This window comes from Balaenoptera ricei, chromosome 2 (genome assembly GCF_028023285.1).
Source record: "Balaenoptera ricei isolate mBalRic1 chromosome 2, mBalRic1.hap2, whole genome shotgun sequence".
Taxonomy (NCBI): domain Eukaryota; kingdom Metazoa; phylum Chordata; class Mammalia; order Artiodactyla; family Balaenopteridae; genus Balaenoptera; species Balaenoptera ricei.
In genome coordinates this window covers 147119384-147140482 of record NC_082640.1, presented here as the reverse complement: position 1 = coordinate 147140482, position 21099 = coordinate 147119384, and the positions used below count along the sequence as shown (strand labels likewise).

General features: G+C 39.9%; 1 protein-coding gene across 1 annotated transcript; it reads left to right on the top strand.

Moving 5' to 3' along the window:
* Window positions 1-2445: 2445 nt before the first annotated feature.
* Window positions 2446-19139, top strand: DHRS7 (dehydrogenase/reductase 7). Its single transcript, XM_059914330.1, has 7 exons — window positions 2446-2787; window positions 9265-9417; window positions 11177-11283; window positions 11742-11981; window positions 14339-14461; window positions 15712-15927; window positions 18622-19139. The coding sequence occupies exons 1-7, from the start codon at window positions 2655-2657 to the stop codon at window positions 18667-18669; spliced, it is 1020 nt and encodes a 339-aa protein (XP_059770313.1). The 5' UTR covers window positions 2446-2654; the 3' UTR covers window positions 18670-19139.
* Window positions 19140-21099: the final 1960 nt, after the last annotated feature.

Here is a 21099-nt window from a genome sequence, read left to right as displayed (position 1 = left end):
GGGATAGATTGGGAGTTTGGGACTGACATGTACACACCGTTATATTTAAAATAAAATGCTTTTCCATTAAAAAAAAAAAAAGACAAAGACATATTTTTGAGACTTAGATGTTCAGAGCTCACATAGACCTCTTACTCACCAGGGATGGACAGACCAAAGATCATATTCTTTGGGCCAGTTTTTCCCAGCCCTGGGTCTGCTGTCCCAGCTCCCACTCCCATAATTGCCATCTGCAGACCTGTCCCCTTTCACACACACCCCCCACCACCACCCCCAGCTGGAGTTTGTGATAGAGCATAGAGTGTACCCATCCATGGTATGGTCTGGCTTGGGACATTAAGTCTAACTCGACCCTTTCATTTTACAGAAGGAGAAAAAGGCTCAGAGGAAACTCTTGAAAAGAATTTGTTCACTGTAGTAGTATTGAAACCAAGCAGGACCCTGCGAGGCCCTCCCAGGTACAAAATGCTTCCATGTCCCCTGTTTCTTGTTTGTAGAAAAGCTGTAGTCTCTCAGGCCTCCCCTGAGTCGCAAAAGAGCAGGCTCAAGCAGTTCATGATTAGGACAATGGAGTCACAGAATCTTTAGTTCCTCCCTGAAGAACTTAGATAACAGTGTCTGATGCACATTCCTGAGTTGTTTTGCAAAATACTAAAACCACTACCATATGGAAAAAGCTAATTGCATGATTACTAGACTATAGCCATGACATAAGCTGCTCCATCTTACACAATTTCCAAGAACTGGCCTCAAGGAAATGGAGACAAATCGACCTGGAATTGAAGATTAACTGCACTTAAAACAATCAAGATGACACTGACCAGACCACCACATGACCAGTTTCAAGATGATTGTCGGAGCTGACTGTGCTGTTCTGCACACTCCTGAAACTTCCCCGTTTTCCCCTGTAAAACCCTTTCCCTCTAACTGACAAGCGGGAAATGGTTTTGGGGTTGCTAGTCCACCATCTCCCTAGGTTGCCGGCTTCCTGAATAAAGTATCTTTCTATTTCCAGCAACCCTTGTCTCTTGGAACACTGAGCAAGAGCAGCTGAACCTGAGATCGGTTCCAGCTCCAGCTGGTAACTATTTTTAAGCACCTTATTTGAAAAGTCATTTGTCATAAGGAAAATAAAACCCATATTGTAAAGGTGACAAGGCAATAAGGGTAACTCTTGAGCAATATTATTCCAAGTTGTGATCAGGATAAACTATCAGTCAGGGTCAGGGTTTAGCTAGGTAGGGCACATCTTCCTCCAGGAACCCTGAACAATATCACAACAATTTCTGATTCAACACAGTGTAAACATTCTTATGGCTTCCAGGTGTAACGGAACTCTCTAGGTGCAGAATATAGAGTTGATAAATAAAGCCCTCGCCTTTCAGGTTGGAGTCTAAGAAATGATAATTATAATAGAAACAATAAATAATAATAATTAATTCTAATAACTACAAAAGAAAGAATGAATATAATTACTGTGTATGAGCCACTGTGCTCCTCTCACAGGCATTTTTCTCATTTAAATTACATATTCTTGGGCTTCCCTGGTGGCACAGTGGTTAAGAATCCGCCTGCCAATGCAGGGGACACGGGTTCCAGCCCTGGTCCGGGAAGATCCCACATGCACGGAGCAACTAAGCCCGTGTGCCACAACTACTGAGCCTACATGCTACAACTACTGAAGCCCGCGCGCCTAGAGACTGTGCTCCGCAATAAGAGAAACCACCACAATGAGAAGCCGGCGCACCACAACGAAGAGTAGCCCCCGCTCACCGCAACTAGAAAAAAGCCCGCGCGCAGCAAAGAAGGCCCAACGCAGCCAAAGATAAATAAATAAATTTGTTTAAAAAAAATTACATATTCTTTGTGGGTACAGATAAGGAAAACATTTACTCAGGGTCACTGAGGAGGGCTCAGCTACCCGGACTCCAACTGAGTTGGCTCAAGTCCCCAGTCCGTGCTCCTAGCACTAGGAGGCCCAACCTGCACTTTCTCATTCACCAATGGGGCCAGGGTCACTTTTCAAGGTGCTTTCCAAATTTAGGTGGACACGGGGCCAGTCCTACTCAGCCACTGGGTTAATTCGGGGAAGGGGTGGGGGTGGCGTGGGGTGGAAACAAATTGACGGTTTGTTGGGTTCATCTAGTTAAAGAAAGAAAGATAAGAAGGGGGAGGAGGAGGTCGAATTCATAGGTTGGAATATTTGTGCTCTTCCTGAGCTTCGAAAACTATTTGCCCGCAAAACAACTGTAAAAGAATCGTTCTTGAGATTATAAATGCTGTGACTACCGTACCAACAGGAGTATCGCCAAGTGCTTGAGTCATCCACGCCGTCTGTTCCTACTGCAACCCCTTATTAGGAGCACAAGCAGGCAAAGCCTGGGCAGCGATCGCCGGGCGGGGCGCTGGGCCGGCATCGCCCACGCCCAACGCGCGCAGCCGAGGGGCGGCTCCCGGCCGGCGGGGAGCTGGTCTGGGTGCACCTGGCCACTCCTCCCTTCTGCCGGCTCTCCGGGCGGGCCCGGGCCGGGGGCGGGCACGGCGGCGGCGGAGGCGGTGCTGAGGCACGAGCGTTGCCGCGCGGCTTAGACTCGGTCGGTGGCTTTGTTGGTCAGTCGGTTTTCGTCCTGCGTAGCAGGGCGCGCGCGGCCGCGATGAGCTGGAACCTGCTGCTCTGGCTGCTGGCGCTCTGCGCGCTGCTCGCGCTCGTGGTGCAGCTGGTATGCTTCCTGCGGGCCGACGGCGACCTGACCCTGCTGTGGGCCGAGTGGCAGGGGCGACGCCCAGGTGAGGACCCGCAGCCGCCTTTCCGGAGTGGGAGGCCAGGCTCCGTGCGGTCCGATTTCCGCTGCCTTCGCGTCCCTCGCTAAGGGTGGCGTTGAGCTTCCGGGAAGCGAGGCTGCGTCTTTCCCCGGGGCTACGGTTCGGGGAGGAAAGGGCCGGGGCCTTTTGTCTTCTGTCCTGGTCCATATGGACTTGCCTGGTTGCCAGCGTAAGAGAGCATTGTGGGGCGCCCACAGATCTCAGAATTCTCAAGCCCGCTCCCAGGGATTCCGATGCAGCGTGGGAGGACAATACTTTGAGAAACAGTGCGTTCTTAAAGGAGACTCCTTTTGAGGCTACTTTGTGCGGTTGTTTATCTGCCATTTCTCTCTCTACTCAGAGTAACGAAATAAAATTTGAGGTAATCCAGAGTCACCCACATACCTGCTTACTCACTGGGATAAAAGTATAACCATAGAAAGAACCGGATTGGCGTTTTGCCTGGAGGAAGATCATTACTGGCATACTAAAAGGCGTTCTGCCTGTCTCACTTTTATCTGTGCCCTGCTTAATATTTGATGGTCGTTTACTAAACGCATTCTATGTGCTAAGCACTGGGCTTAGGCCCTTTTCACACATGACAGGTCACCTTTACAGTGACTCTTATAAAGTAGGCATTATTAAGCTTATTTTCCAGATAGGGAACCTAATGCTCAGAGAAATTCAATAGACTGCCCAGAGCTAGGCTTTGGATCTGTAAGGGCCAGGGGGGAAGTGGGATTTCCCTGGACCTAGTTTCCTGTATGAAACTATCCAAATCATGTGAGGAGGTTTGCTTGGAAGTGATAACTAGTATGCTTTAGAAGTGGAGCCAGGCATATGCCCTGAGAAAACCATAATTCAAAAAGAGACATGTACCACAATGTTCGTTGCAGCACTATTTACAATAGCCAGGAGGACATGGAAGCAACCTAAATGTCCACTGACAGATGAATGGATAAAGATGTGGCACATATATACAATGGAATGTTACTCAGCCATAAAAAGGAACGAAACTGAGTTATTTGTAATGAGGTGGATGGACCTAGAGTCTATCATACAGGGTGAAGTAAGTCAGAAAGAGAAAAACAAATACCGTATGCTAACACATATATATGGAATCTAAATAAAAGGTACTGATGAACCTAGTGGCAGGGCAGGAATAGAGACGCAGATGTGGAGAACGGACTGGAGGACAGCGGGGGATGAGGAAGCTGGGACGAAGTGAGAGAGTGGCATGGACGTATATACACTACCAAATGTAAAATAGATAGCTAGTGGGAAGCAGCCGCATAGCACAGGGAGATCAGCTCAGTGCTTTGTGACCACCTAGAGTGGTGGGATAGGGAGGGTGGGAGAGAGGCTCAAGAGGGAGAGGATATGGGGATATATGTATACATATAGCTGATTCACTTTGTTGTACAGCAGAAACTAATGCAACACTGTAAAGCAATTATACTCCATTAAAACTGTTATAAACAAACAAACAAAAACTGGAGCCAGGGAGGGAAGAGGAGCCATATCACTTACACAGGGGTGAGAATTGGTTCTTGGGGACAGGAAAAAATCTTAGATGGTACAATGTTTTATGCCCCTCCAAAGCTCATCTCTACCCAACAAAATATTATTCCTTAGTATTTCATTTTTCTTCTTGGGTTTTTGGGGGGGTATAGCATGTGTAGTGCTGACATTGAGTTCATGGAAAATACATTAACACATGTGCAAGATCAGGGCTACAGAACTATGGCAAATAGATGGCTGTGATTGGTACACTTTCTCTTAGTCATATGCTCCATCTCAGCAGATGGAATGCATGTGCCTGTTGGCTGCTTTGTGGATGTTTGTGTTTGATCCTCAGTGCTTTTGTGTTAAATTGGACTTTGAGAATTACATAAAAATACCTTATATTTTATTATTCTATAAAAGTTATTCAATTGATAATGTCAAGTGCTGAAAAGGAAATATGTTGACAATATCTAGCAGCTAGTTAAATGAAAAGTTATTTTTAACATATCAAGTAAAAGTTAAGGTGGCTAAAGGTAATTTTTAAGAAATTCATTTAGTTTTTTCAGTGTCTTTTGCTGGAAAAGTATCAGTTTTGAAGGGTTTTTTTAATACATTTAATTACTTTGCTATTATGTAGCTGTATAATTCGCCAATTTACATATGTAATATAATACATTACAATTTAAGTAAATACATTACAAGTTATTTAGCAAAATAACTTTTGTAAGTTTACAGTTGTAAAGTTAAATGTTAATAGCTTTTAAATTTTAACTTAACTTTTTTTTTTTAATAAATGTGAATTTCCTGTATATTTTATTTATTTATTTTTTGGCTGTGTTGGGTCTTCGTTTCTGTGCGAGGGCTTTCTCTAGTTGCGGCAAGTGAGGGCCACTCTTCATCGCGGTGCGCGGGCCTCTCACTTTCGCGGCCTCTCTTGTTGCGGAGCACAGGCTCCAGACGCGCAGGCTCAGTAGTTGTGGCTCACGGGCCTAGTGGCTCTGCGGCATGTGGGATCCTCCCAGACCAGGGCTCGAACCCATGTCCCCTGCATTGGCAGGCAGATTCTCAACCACCGCGCCACCAGGGAAGCCCTTAACTTTTAACTTAATTTTTAAATTTCACCATTCTTAAACCTGCATTGACTGAAGAGTAAACTTTATAGAACTCCTTTTATGTATAAAGCACAGATAGATATATGTAAATACATAAACAGATATACAGTATATCTGTGAAATTTAAATGTCTTGGAGGAGTTAATTAGGAAAAAATGACTAAAAAGACATTTAGGGGCTGGGGGTGGGGGTGAGGTGATAATGAAAAAAAGTAAAAGGAACATGAAGATAGACTCAAGTTCCCTAAACAGCTCAGCCTGCAAAGATGGGCAGACTCTTTTAAGATTAAAGTAAAATTATCCTCTTTTTCTTCTCTATAGGTTTATTACTTTCTGTCACTTTAAAAAATAGACAATATACTCACATAAGGCAAATTTTAAAAATACAAAGGGATGTATGGTGACAAGTAAAGCTCTCTTCCACCCTTGTCTCCCAGCCACCCAGTATGCCTCTTTGGAGGCAACCACCATTTCCTGCCTTTTATGTATCCTTCTGGAGATAGTCTCTGCATTTCCAAGCCTGTGTCTCACATGGTGACATTTAAGAGTGACTAATTTTAGGTATTGCATGTAGATCCAGAAAAATCCATGGCACCAGTCCAGAGTAGGAAAAGTCTCAACAGCAGCACATATGAGGAAGACTCAGATTTTAGTTGGCAGTAACCTCGGTGTGAGTCAACTGTGAAGTGCCAGAAAAGATTAGGCAATCCTGGGAGATGTTTAGTGTCTGATGGAACAAACTGCAAACAACAACAGATGTCTTCTGAATACCTGCTTGTGTTGGCCTCTGTGCTGGGCACTGGGGACACAGCAGTGACTGAGCCAGCCACTGCCTGGGCCCTCACGGAGCCTCCCTTCTGAGGGACAAGGGAAGCGAGTTAGTCATGTCACTTTGCTCTGAACTGTCCAGACCCCATGGGAGTCCTGTGTCCTGCTCTGGTCAGCTCCTTTCAGTAGGAACATTGACCAGCTGGAGCTTGTGCAGAGGGTGTGAGCAGAAGAGTGAGGAAATCGGATGCCATGCCATCTGAGGGAAGGTAGCAGAAATTGGAGGTGTTTAGCCTTAGAGAAGCAAGAGATGAAAGGACGTAGGGAGGATATAACAGCTGTCTTCAAATAGATGAGACACTGTCATGTGCAAAACAGGCTTGATTTATTCTTCCTGACACCACAAGGCAGAACTGCTGCCAACGGCTGCCTGCCGATCCATAGGAGTTAAAGTTATCAGTGTAAGAAAGAATCCCTGAACCCCTTGAATGATTAGACTTGCCTTGAAAAGGAACCAGTGCCTCAGAGATAACTAGCTTACTCTTCCTGTGAGGAAATTAAGTAGAGCCTAGTCAACAGCCTGAGGGGAGAATTCTGAAACTGGGTTGGGGGTTGAACTCTAAGTGTCCTTCCAACTCCAAGAATCTGCTTTCAGAGGCTCTTTAGGGGAGGCCATTATGTATGCCAGATTCTGTTGAATTGTTAAACAAAAGTTGGTGCTGAATAAAAAAGTTTTCTTCTCCAGAGTGGGAAGAAGGGTGCCAGAACTGCAGGTGTACTAAGGTAAATGTGAGCCTGCGGGTTTTCATTGTTGCATTTAAATAATGTTTGCATATTGGTATACAAATGAAGAAATCTTTGTTAGTTCTGTGCTAGTTAGTAAATAGTTACAAATTATATTCACCTTGTAGTCTTGTGTATTGCAGAACTTTGGAACAATGAGTAGTCATTGAATGACTATCTGAATATACGTTCTGCTATTCCTGATAAAGTCCTTCAGGAAGGTTGCTCAGTTGAGCCTTTCCACAAAAGTACATCAGATGTGGGAGTTCCCTGGTGGTCTAGTGGTTAGGACTTGGAGCTTTCACTGCCGTGGCCCGGGTTAGGGAACTGAGATCCTTCAAGCTGCAGCCACAAAAAAGAGAAAAAAGTACATCAAATGATAGGAAAGCATTGTAGCCCAGACACAGTATTTGGGATGTTTCTGTCCTTAGTTCAGATATTTACATGACACCTCTTTCCTGAGGACATTTTCTTGAATGGCTGAGACAGTTGGGTTCTAAGATATTGATCTTATTAAAACGTGGTCAGTGTAGGCTAGTGATCGGAGTGTGGGCTTTGGAGCTAGATATACCTGGACTCCTATCCTATCTCTGCCAGGGTTCTTGGGTGTTTATTCAACAGTGATTTATGGAGTGCTTTCTCTATGCGAGTCTCTGTGCGATGCACTGAGGACACAGCAATGAATAAGGGAGTCAGGGTCCTAGCCTTAAGGAAATGTACAGTCTAGTGCTGTAAATTAATCTCTGTAAACCTCAGTTTCCTTTTCTATAAAATTGAGATCATTCTTGTTTCATAAGGTCCTTGTGAGGGTTTTAATAAAGTAATATGTTTAAACACATAGGAAGCAATGAAAAAATGTTAAGCTATTAAAGTTAGTAACCCCATTGCCCGTGGCTGGAGAAATTACAACATACAATGTGTTTTGCTGCCAAAAAGTCCATTTGTTAAACAATTTTAGCAACAATTACAGTTGACATTTTATTAAGCACTGAGTATGTGTCACACACTGCTCTGAGTGCTTTACATGTTTTAACTCATTTCTCTCAACAGTCCTATGAAGGAGGTTTTATTATTAATTCAGTTTTCCAGGTTTGGAAAATTAAGGCACCGAGTTCTCACATGGGAGCATTTCATTGCTGTGTGTGACACAGCTGAAACTTGAGCCCTGATAGTCTCCAGAGCTCGTACTGATTACCCGCCAGTTAGGTTTTAGAATTGTTTGACTAAAACAGTAAACTAGTTTCCTGATTTTAACTTTTCTGATCTAAAATCAGCAATGTGTATCTTAAATAAAACCTTGTTTGCTATTTTTGATAAATAACACATTTTAATAAATAAGGAACACTGCACTACAGTGACTCTCTACGAATTCAGGTGGACGGTGGCTATCGTGTGCTTCAGTGCAAATAAGTTTTTCACTGGAGAATAAACCACTCGTCATTGCTTTATTTTACATTTTTACAATCTTTAACAAGATGATACTTGGGCAAGCAGAGTACATTTCATTGCTCATATGTATTTCTTCTTGGGTGAACTACTAGATTCTTCTAAGATGAAAGCTCAGGCATTTGGGGGGCACTTTTACAAAATGACCTTTAGTTGATAGGCATCAGATATGATTGACAAATGGGGAAAACATGACTTTAAAAATCCAGGGTGATTCTACCATACCCTAGAGTAGAACTTGGTATATTCAGATTTGCAAGAAATTAGAATAATAGAATTGAAAACTGGATGGGACTTTTAATGATCATCTTATCTGAATCCCTCATTTATGAATAAGGAAAGTGAGAATGTGAGTCTAGATACTTTCTATTTACTTACCCTCCCTTTTCTAGATCAAAATATACAGATAAATAGAGCCTTAGAGTCAGACCATGGAGTTATACCTTGAAGTAAAGTCTGGAAAACTCACCAAGAGTCTAGAATACACAAAATAACATGTTGATAACTGTTACTAATATGATTTGTAGCACTAGTTAGGAAGTGTTTTCTTAGGATATTTAATTTAAAAAAATTTTAAACCACTTTATTGAGGTATGATTATCATATAAGAAACTGTCCATATTTAATGTATACAACTGGATGAGTTTGGGGATAAGTATACACCTGTGAGACCATCACCACAATCAAGGCTGTAAACATAGGATATTTAAATTTTTAAGCGCCACACATTATGTCTTCTTATTCAGTGATATTGTATAAAACTACTTTTTTCCTTTGGTTAATCTTTGATTTATGGATGTAATCTGTAGCTTATTTTCTCTCCTCAATCCCCACTCCTTTTTCAATAGAATGGGAGCTGACTGATATGGTGGTGTGGGTGACTGGAGCATCAAGTGGGATTGGTGAAGAGCTGGCTTACCAGCTGTCCAAACTAGGAGTTTCTCTTGTGCTGTCAGCCAGAAGAGTGCATGAGCTGGAAAGGGTGAAAAGAAGATGCCTTGGTAAGTAAATCTAAAATAGCAGCAGTGCTTCCTAGAAGTAAATCAGAACCCAAAGTCAAAACTTGGGAATTTTAGAGGGAAGAGGGGGATCCTCCTGGGCAGTAGACTCTGTTTCCAAATGCTCTGCGTGCTTTGATCCAAGTCCTCTTCCTTTTGTCATCTCTTAGTTAGCTGGCCTGGCTTTTTCTTCTCTTTTTCTGCCACATTTCTACTTTTTTTGACACTGGTTCTTAGCAGTAGGGAGTGACCATCAATTCTCTCAAATGCTAGTGGATTTTTAGTGACCAAATAAATGTCTTACATTTTCGTCTTAGAGAAAGAACAGTTTGGTTCTTATGTATGATATACATGTATGTAACCAGAGAAATTGAATTGACATTTTGTTAAAACATCAGATATTACAATCATATGAAATGGTATAAGATTGTTGTTACCAGGATAAAACAGGAATAGAGTTTAATTTTTTTTTTTTTTGGGCACGCCACACATGTGGGATCTTAGTTCCCGGACCAGGGATCGTACCCATGCCCCTTTGCAGTGGAAGCACAGAGTCTTAACCACTGGACACTAGGGAAGTCTCGGAATAGAATTAAGTTTGAAAAATGCAACTTGAGGTAATATTTTTCATATATATAGGACAACAATTTTTTTGTCTGTTTGGGTTTTGGTGTAGTTATGTTCACAGTGAAAGCAGCCTCAAGTAATAAAGTTATTATTTCTCATGGGACATTTAGTATCTACACTGAAATAATTTTGAATTTTCCAGTAGACCATTTTTTTGGTCATTTACCTGTCATTCTTTAAAAATCTTTCTTTCACTTTGCTGATGGAACTAACCACCCAGAAACAGAGTTAGTTGCCACGGCCACAAGCCCTCTTTCACGATATTGCTTTCAAAGGCTTCTTGTGTTTCTGAACTGGGCCACTTCTTAAGGCAGTTGCTCCTCCAATGTTGAGACTTGCACTGGCAGAAATGAACCATAACAGCATTTCTTAGCTCGAGTAAGGGTGTTTCCCTTTTATTTGTCAGATCATTAGTGCAAACTATTTCTTTTAAAAAACAGTTAATGTTTCACAATTTACTCCTTTGCCCATAAAGCCTTTACACCTCTTGTTTTCTCTACTTACTTGTTTTTCTTATTGAAACACAACCTTGTTGTATTTCAAGGTTAGAATTCAAGGAAATTAGTTTCAGTTGCTCTTTTGATGAACAGAAATAGAAAGGGCCATTACAGCACAACATGTTTCTTGGTTGTGAATTTGATTGTATCCTTTTCCTTGTTTGCCTCCTGGAATCCTTAGCCTCTGGAAGGAAGCTTCTATGTGTCATGTGACTGGAGGACTCAATTTCTTATTGATTTTCAGCATAAAATTTTAAAAAATGTGTTTAAAAATCAAGTAGTGAACCTATCATATAACAGTTGTACAGATGTACCTCTGTACTTCTAAAGAAATTGCTCTAAAATTTTTGCTTTTTTTAGCTTGTAGTATAATCTTGATTTCTTCTAGAGTCTTTTCCAATATTAGGCTGTATATATTCAAGCTGAAGAGAGGAATTCTACTTCCTGTGTACCCAGCTTTTTGTCTGATGATATGTTGCCATATCACTACCAGTCCTCTTCTTGGTCACTGAAGAGAACCTCAACCACAGGGCCACCCAGAAATGAGTTCATTGCCAAATGTGGTTGTAGGGTGGGTGTTAAATGTTAATGTAAATAGCACATGACTTCCACATTAATTTTTAAGTGTCTTTATTTAGAGAATGGCAATTTGAAAGGAAAAGATATACTCATTTTGCCCCTTGACCTGACTAACAGAAGTTCCCATGAAATGGCTACCAAAGCGGTTCTCCAGGAGTTTGGCAAAGTAAGTAGCATTTTGAGTGCATGAATCTTGCTTTGAAGTAGCTGCAAAAGAGATTCGCATCTATGGTGCTGTCATTCAAAGGGCTTTAGGCAAATGGGTTCATGCAGTGTGATGAAGGCCCATGAGTTGGGCCTCTTAATCTCTGAGACTGTGGCTTTATGTAATTAGAACTTTTCCTCCCTTAACAAATACTAACTCCTCCATGTAGAACAAAAGAAGCTAAAAATCCACTGTGCCTATTATTTTTGTGACACATTATTTTCCATAAAAAGTCACTTAAGTTGAGAATTTAGTTCTATAGGTGAATTCTGATTTTCATTTTATCTTTTTTATTGCTGACTTCTGGAAATATACCATCGATTCATCAAGTTAACAATATAACCAGCCATCCCTGGGAATTCCAACAGTACATCTACAGGTCATCCTAAAGTGCCCCTTTTCTGATTTTCTTTAATTAGATTGACATTCTGGTCAACAATGGTGGAGTATCCCAGCGTTCTTTGTGTGTGGACACCAGCCTGGACGTCTACAAGGAGCTAATAGAGGTTAACTACTTAGGGACGGTGTCCTTGACAAAGTGTGTTCTGCCTCACATGATTGAGAGGAAGCAAGGAAAAATTGTTACTGTGACTAGCCTCCTGGGTGTTGTATGTGCACCCCTTTCTGCTGGCTATTGTGCCAGCAAACACGCTCTTCAGGTAAGGCTGCCAAAACTCAACTCGGATAGAACTGACCTGAATGTGTATATGGGGCATATGGCCTTCACTGCAAGAGATCATTGGAACTGGGTAGTGATGTATGGAGACAGAGAGAGACCCAAGGAGATCTCGGGTAGAAGACTTACCCAGAAGATGCTAAAAAAGACTTGAGCCTTACATGCCTCTTCCTAATTTAGCAAACATGTATTGAGCACCTACACTGTGTCGTGCACTGCAACAGGTCCTGGGAGTATAAAGATGATAAGATATGTATGATATGATCCCTGCCCTTGAAAACTGTATAGTCTAGTTGACATGTCACCCTTTACCTTTTCCTCATTTCTAACACATCTTCATGGCAAATTTGGGGTCTACCCCTTGTTTCTTCTACTCACATTTCAGGATGTACTTGTCCTCCTCATTTCTGTGACTTCTTTTTCCTTCCCCATTGTTGTTGGTGTTTATTTTACCTGAATTTCTAAATGTACATGCATGTCAGACATAGGAACTGCCCACTGAATGACTAGCCCTGCGTTTCATATCCCTACTGGGACTAGCCTTGACTCTGTTTACTCTGATTTCATTGGAAGAAGAAAATCTAGTTAAGGCAGAGTCTTGGAGAAAGCTTAATTTGGCTTGCATAATTTATGAGATGTGAATATTAGAAACGGATGAATTTTTAATGTTGGCTTAAGAGTGGATAAGAAATGTAACTAAACTATAACATGGAACAAATTAAATCATAAGGCCAATAGGAGAATGATTAAGAAAGACAAATGATTTATAATTAATGCTGTTGAAGGTCAGTTTAAGTAGAATGTTTCACTGTTGGAATAATGAGATGCAATAGTTGAATGGGTCATCAGTCACATGAAAATTTGAAGCTTTGGTTCCTTAGGATCCTCTTTCTGCTGTGCAGAGCAGACAGTTGCAGAGTGATGAAATGAAATACGGGAGTGATGATTTCCTCATATTTGGTAATGGGGTATCATTTACTTCCTGCAGAGCAGTTGGGCAAGTCTCAGGCAGGCAGATGAGGGAAGTTGGCCACCCCATCTGTTTCACACTTAGTATCTCATAAGACATGCAGGATGCTTTCAGTCAAACACAATATGAGTTGTCTGGCCTGCCCTCCGAGACTCACTGTTTTATTATTGGATTTGATCATCTGATACCATGTGGCAGGTTGAGACTCTGGTTATACCAGTAGCTGAACACTGAGACCAGGAGGCTCTTTTTGAAGAGCACATTTCCTTCCCCGATACCCAGCAAGCTAGAGAGTGAACTTATTTGTCATTCAGAAGTTCACACACTATACTAGATGTGATTTCAAACAAGGAGAGGTTTTCGTGTGTGGTGTATTGGCTTTCATGGTGTCCTCTCCCCTCTTTTGCTTAGAGTGGCAGAAGGTTAAGGGTGCAGGAGTTCATTCATGAAGCCTTTTTTCCTGTCCATCTGAGTCAGGCACCGTATTAGTCTCTGACAGCGTGAACCCTCAAAGACCCTGTGTTTGTTAGGCATCAGCATTAAAGGCTGGTAACTGTTTGATGTTATTGGATCATAAATGAATGCACCCTGGGTTAGCTGCTTAGGCTTTTCAATTAATTCAGTTTATCACAATGTAGTCTTGGAATATTTCCTGATTTAGAGAGGAGGTGAAGGGGTGTAGATGTTTACTCCCTATTTGGTTTAGAAATGGGCAGTATCTTTTAAGTCTAGAGGGTCCAGCTTGTTTTTACAAAAGCCATTGAGTAAGCAATCATATTACATTTTTAACTAGCCATGTACTCTCTTACTACCCCCAAAATATAAATCTTTGCTGAAACTAATTGTCTATTCAAATAGTAATTGAAAAGGTTGAACTGTTCCGCTATGATAGTTTCGGTTTAGTACTAATCCCCGCTTGCTCCCCCTTGCCCCAACATCTGCACTTTAGGCCACTTTGAGGGAGAAAAAGAAACCCAGCCTTAGTGACGCTCGGTGGAGAACACGCAACCCTTTTGGGGTGGGGAGCTGGCGGCGACTGGGTGGGAGGGTGTATCAGACTCTCCAGGAGTAATCTCTCACTAATCCAGTGCTAAATCGCTGGTAGCACGAGCTGCCACTGCCAATGCGGGGATGAACCATTCATACCTGGAAAGAGCTGAGAATGCCTCTTCTAGATTGCCTTCAGTCTTACACTTAAAAATGCCTCATCTTGTGTAATTACATTTCCTATCCTTTACTCAGGCATTTCAGGACATATTTTCTGCTGCTGTTGGCCTTCATAAAAAGTTGAAGAAAAGTAATTCAGTGCTATTAGTAAACATGAGATATGTGTCTGTATTTAATTTTACTTGCTTTTTTTTGCCTTTTAGGGATTTTTTAATACCCTCCGAATTGAACTTGCTACATACCCAGGTATAATAGTTTCTAACATTTGCCCAGGACCTGTGCAATCAAATATTGTGAAGAATGCCCTAACTGAAGAAGTCACAAAGGTAAAAATTTCTAGTTGGGGAATAATTTGAATGCTTTAGTAGTTATACACTGGCATTATATCACTATGCCTCAGGGTTTTCATGTTAGAATTGCTTATGAACTATTTACAGAACTGAACTCAGCATTAGGAAAATTGTTAAGATTAGCTGATAGGGCTTTGGCATCCAGTTTTAATAAAAGCTAAAGAAATTACTAAGATAACTGCTTATAAGTAATCCACTATTATGTGCACTATCAGTATTTTAAAAACCCAGTTTTAATCAGTTCACAAATTATAGCAACATTGAAAGGTTCTGTGTGGCTGAATTTTAGTACATTAAATCTTACTGGGATTTTAAAAAAGGGATTATGGTGAAGGAGCTTAGAAAAAAGCTTGTTGAGTTGTACTAATTTTAGGTTAGCCTCACCCAGGCCTGTGCTTCCCTCAGCTCATAGATTACACATAAGTGATCTATCAAATTAATAGTGAATGTCTCATGAAGAATCCAGTATCACTCACTAATACAAAAATCCCTCTAAAGGCCATGAAATTTTCCTTCTTCTCCACTAATATTTCTACTGAGATATAAATCTATATATGCTTCTATGTAAATGTTTACGTATACAGTTTACATTTTCACATTTTCTGTGGAGGCACTATGGTAAAATAGAATAAACACTCTATTATAGGAATCAAGGGACTTGGAATATAGAACTGGCTACTACTAAATGATCTGTGTGAGCACAGATAAGTTACTGCCTTTCTGGGCCTCAGTTTATTTGTAGAATGGTAGTGGGTTAACTAGAGTAGCAGTACCAGATTTGTTCAGTACCAAGAAACCGCTTTTATCTTCTTCCTCCATTTCATCCCCATGGACTCCATATTTTATAGAATTTCACTTGCTAAATGTATGTATTAATAATTTGTTTAACATTTTTTACTATTAAAGTAAACATGGAATTTTTGGACATGGAATTATCATTAAGTACTTTAAGATGGTACAATTCTAATTGAAAGCAGAGAACCTTTATCTTTTAGTTAGCCTGCACAATCTTATCTGGTTAAGTGTATGAATTCCATTAGGCTTTTTGAAATATTACAAATAGCTTATAGGCACCCATTAGTACCTGTGGGGACTCCTAAGGGGCATGAGGCCACATTAAAGGAGTCACTCAACTAGATGTCTTCTGGGTCCTTTCTAGCCTAAAAGTTCTGTGATATACCTTGGATAAATACACATCCTTCACTAATTTTTCAAAATTTTCTTAGACTACAGGCAGCGATGCAGATCAGTCCCACAAGATGACAGTCAGTCGTTGTGTGCAGCTGATGTTAATCAGCATGGCCAATGATTTGAAGGAAGTTTGGATCGCGGATCAGCCTTTTTTGTTAATGGCATATTTGTGGCAATATATGCCAACCTGGGCCTGGTGGATAACCAACAAATTAGGGAAGAAAAGGATTGAGAACTTTAAGAATGGTGTGGTAAGACCAATTTATACATTTCTGAATACATATCAATCTTGTAGGAAAGTATGACATCTTCTAGTGCTTGAAAACTTTTCTTACTAACCTTCCACTAACCTCATGATATAAATACAAAAGGTATAAAAAGTTTTCCATTCCCCCATGCATATCTGTTGGTTTACTATAAATTACTACTGGTCTTGGAGAAAGTTTTCTACAAGGTAAAATCAAATCAAGGATTGCCATTTTTTCTTCTATACTTACTGTTTGGCTAGTGTATGGGCCAAAATGCTTTTTCTCTACCATGTGTCCCCACAAACTCCAACCCATCCTACAAGTCTACATCCTACAAGTGTCACCTCCTTGGGTTGATACCTGGCCTCCCCTCCCATTTCTCCCCAGGACTTGGTGCACCTCAGCCCTGTGCCTACCTCCGTCAAAGCACTTCCACACTATTAAAAGAGATGCACTCTTACATGTAGTGCTGGTTCCTTTGACTTTGTTCCAGAAGCACTTTGCACATCTGAGATGTGTCTAGGAAAATATGCTGATCGCTCATTCTTTCAGCACTCATTCTTCCAGAAAAGTAAGGAATGTTATAAACTATTTGAGAAAATTGTGACCATCAAAAGAGTTTAATGTATAAACAGCACAGGATATGTAATGAGTTAAGCTAAAAATTATAGATCATATAGATATGATTATGCAAAGAAGCATTATTTCTGTGGATGGTTTTTACTGTTAAAGTATTTCTTTCAGTGATTACTACCTTCTTTTAGAAATGTTAGCAGGGATTGTATATAAGGAGAATTATAAAATGGGATCATACCATTTGTATCATTATATAACCTACCACTATTTAAGCAATCACAAATTGTTAGACATTTGTTCCAGCTTTTTGCAGGACAGTGAAAATGCATTAGTGAAAAAAGCAAAAAACAAAAGAAAACAAAATACTTAAAGAGACTTAAAGGTTATAAAACTTTCAATATGCACTAACATGTCTAGAGCTTGAAAAATCATGAAGGGGGCTATTCATTTTCTACTAACCAGTTTGCTTTGGGCCAAAACATTTGTAAGTGTTTTGGTAACATTAAGTCCCAACACTGGGACTTGGTAGTGTGGGATGGTTCCAAAGGTAGAGCTTCATCAAATATTACATCTGAGTTTGAAATTTAGAGGACAGCAGATACAGTGGCATTGTGCCCAGTGATGGATAAGAGTTGAGAGGGAAAGGCCACCTTACTAAAGAGGTGACACAGCATCCTGGTTAAGAGCATGGAGCCTGGTGCCGGTCTACCTAGGTTGAAATCCCAGCTCTACCCCATACTCGTCCCATGACCCCAGGCAAGTTACTTCTCTATCAATCAGTCTCCCCATCTACAAAGTGGAGATTACTGATGACAATAGCACCTAGTCATAGGATTGTTATGGGGAGTAAATGAGTTAGTATGTGGAAAGCTCTTAAAACATACCCTGGAGTGTTATGATTATTAAGTATTAGCTGTTAATGCTTTTGTTTTAATGGCAGGAGGATATTCAGCAAACAGATAGTAAAGATCAAAGAGTTAAATAATATGGCAGAGAATGCATTATAGAAATAATTGTTTCAGAGGGCAAAGAAGGACTAGGGGCTAGAGTATCAGTCCCACTGTAGCAGCTGTTCTTTCAGGAATGTCCATAGGAAGGATTTTTTTTTGTTTACAGAATACCTAACTGTAAGATATAAACATCACTCAGTAAATCTAGGCACTTCATTACATCTCACATTTGCTAAAAATGATGACCTCTCTCTTCCTACCGACATCTTTAAAATATTGCTTATTACTTGGTCTTACTGCTTTATCACTTTATGATAAACTGGGCATCCTTTCATTTCCCAAAACCATTTCTGAGATATACCTTATTCTTTACACAAAACCCTAGAAACTTTTAAAAGTTGTTCCTCATTTTTTTTTTTACTTAATTCTCTCCTCCTTGCTTCTTTCCTCCCCACCGTTATTTTGTATTGTATATATCCATCTCCTTATTGAAATTTGTTTATAAGCATCTAAGTTAAGAGAATGCCAGTATTATCCCAAACTAAATGTACTTGTTGATAATACTTGAATTTGTTTCTGTCATTTAAGCTACGAACATTATGTCTGGAACTTTGTTTTGATGAATCGTTATTAATTTTAGGCATAAAGAATCGCATTGAATTTTGTGTTATAATTTATTTTTGTCTTATTTAGTGCAAATTCTTGAAAGTGGTAAATGGATATCTTCCCAAATGAAATGTCACCTCTTAGAGACTGAGTTGCCTTGTTTTACTCTTTAAGCAATGTACTCTAAAGTCCACAAAAGATTTTGAAGTTGTCTGTCAAATATTTTAATTCTAAAGACACTGTTCTTTGTATTTATTAAGGCAAGTCAGTGTAGGTATGACATGCTGATCCAGAAGAGTAATAATAGAAATTTCAGCATTTATGAAATGGCATAGTCAGATGCTAACAAATGACAGGGGAATAACTATGCTAAGCCCATTAGAGATATTTTTGTGTAGATCTAGAATTTTGGCTATGATTTTTATTCTGATTTAAGCATTTGCCCAGGTTTTATAAGGATTCTCAACAGTGAATCATAATGATATAGCTCCTCAAAACAGAAGGAATTAATTGTCAAAAACCGGGGTAGAAGAGACTGATTCATGTTTCTGTCATTCTGTTATAGGATGCAGATTCCTCTTATTTTAAAATCTGGAAGACAAAATATCAATGAAGGAGTACTTGCATTTTCCAAGCCAATGGAAAGAGAAACGGAAAACATGACAACAGCAATTTTCTTATGCACTGAAGACTTACTTATTTGTGATTTTACTTCTTAATAGATACAACTTTCCTTTCAACGTGTAATAAATAAGATTGCCAGGAGTCTTGCAATAAGGGTATTAATGCATACTACATTCCTGGATTAAAGAGCATTTTAACATACTCTACCATGTATGCTTAAAATCTAGGTTAGCAGAATGCCAACCAAAGAATTACAGTAATCCATTTAGCATAAATGCATGGAATATTACATGAAGCAGAGTGCTGGGTAATGGGCAGATATAAAGAAGTGTCTGAAATGGCATGCCTCCAAGGTGCTTACACTCTCTTGGAAGAGTTGACAGGTACAAATGACTGGAATTTGAAGCCGTAGGTAGGACTCATAGCAGCCATTATTTATTAAAAATCTATTATATGTCATTTGCTGTACTGAGGTGCTTTGTAATTAGTTAATTAATTTATTTCTCATAACAGCCCTCTAAGCCCTCTGTTATTTCTCATAACAGCCCTCTAACAGATGAAGAAAGAAATGCCCAAAGCAAGTAGGTGTTACTTTCCCAAGGTCACAGAGCTCGTAAGGGGTAAAGCCTGGGTTAAACTCAGCTCAGGAAGATTCCATTGGCAACTTCTTATTTTAGTTATCATTAATTTTACTTTAATCTTTAGCACCTTATAGTAGAAAACATGCATAGGCCACAATAGAAAATCAACAAATATTCCTTGACTATTTACTGTCAAGGGAGAAGAACAGGGGAAGAAAAACATGGTTCTTATGTATAAGCAGTTCACAGTTTACCTACAGACAAGGTAACACCCATAAAATAACTGGAATAGTTGGTGGAGAAGTTGGAGACCACCCTGGTGGCTATCTTTGGAAAATGGGGAAGGTGTAAATGGTGGAGTGACACCATGAGGTATAGCAAGTAAAAGCAATGGAATAAATGCACACATGGCAAGATGGATATATCCTAGAAGCACGGTGATGAGTGAAGAAAGTAAATGATGACTATAACAATTCTGTTTGCATATACTTAAATTTATGTGCACAGAAGATAGTGCTCATTTTGTCCACAGGGGATCCCAGATAATGGAATTATTAAACACAGGCTTGAAAATTATGTTTGGTATATTGAAAGATGTAAAACACAAGATTGAGTATTTCAGCAGCAACCTAAGTGTCCATTGATGAATAAAGATGTTGTGTATATATATACAATGTAATATTACTCAGCCATTAAAAAAAGAAATCTTGCCACTTGATAGAACATGGATGGATCTAGAAGGCATTATGCTAAGTGAAATATGTCAAAGAAAAACACCACATGATCTCACTCATATGTATAATTTAAAAAAAGAAAACAAAAAACAGACATACAGCCACAGAGAAAACATGGGTGATTATTGTGGGGTAGGGGGCAAAATAGGTGAAGGGGATTAAGAGGAAAAAGCCTCCAGTTATAAACCCCTGTGGGTTTGTTCCTATTGTCTGTTGTTTCTCTTGGATTTTGCTCATGTTGTCTTATCTCCTCACGTGCTTTATTTTAGATTGTCCAACATAAATATGAAAAATTATAAAAATAACTTAAAAGGTCCAGAGAAGATGTACATTTGCTCTGGGTAGTAGCTAGGTACACTACACATCCAGGGTCACCTTAATCCAGTTTTAGGGATTGAAAAGATTGAAAATGTTTTTTTTTGTTCACCCTCCTTCTTTGGAGAGCCCTGGACTCCATTTTTTAACCCTCTAACTTAGTAGCAAGTCTGCCAAAAGTGTCAGTTATCTTCTCAGCCACCTCTTCCTTAATTGGCAAATGTTCCTAGAAGAAAAGCAGCTCAAATGCTGAGCTCAGGTCTCTTAAGTTTCATTTTGCCTTGGATCTTGGTTGGTGATATAATTCTTCACTGTCTTCTTGGTTCTCTGATACCTTTAAACAGACTTAAAAATATTATTTTGCCCAGCTTTCCTAATTCTCTGTGAGATGTGTCATGTGAATTACCTAGGCACTACTAAGGTAGAAGTCAGAAAAGCTGGTTTTAGGGCAAGTTCAATCAGGTCAGATATTTTGAATATATGAGATGGAGATAAATAGTTACATATACAGGTTCAATGCTAAGAAGAGAGGTTGAGTACATGTATTTGAACATCATCAACTTATTGATGATATTTTAGGTCTTGGGAGTGAATGAGATTGTCTATGGTGAAACGTAGAATAAGAAGAGGGGGCCTGAACCAGTTGTTAAGAAATTCCAAAATTTAGACGTCAGGTAGAAAAGGAGAAGCAGCAAAGGTGATTGAGAAGGAGTAGTCAGGGAGACAGGAAGAAAATGAAGATAATGTAGTGTCAGGGAAGCCCAAAAGAAAAAAATTCAAGGAGTTGTC

What these genes read in the sequence shown, in the direction of transcription:
- DHRS7 (XM_059914330.1), top strand. Translation starts at nt 2,655, where the DNA reads ATGAGCTGGAACCTGCTGCTCTGGCTGCTGGCGCTCTGCGCGCTGCTC. An exon ending in CCAGCAAACACGCTCTTCAG is followed by an intron (nt 11,982 to 14,338) that starts GTAAGGCTGCCA and finishes TTTGCCTTTTAG; the next exon opens with GGATTTTTTAATACCCTCCG. An exon ending in AGAACTTTAAGAATGGTGTG is followed by an intron (nt 15,928 to 18,621) that starts GTAAGACCAATT and finishes ATTCTGTTATAG; the next exon opens with GATGCAGATTCCTCTTATTT.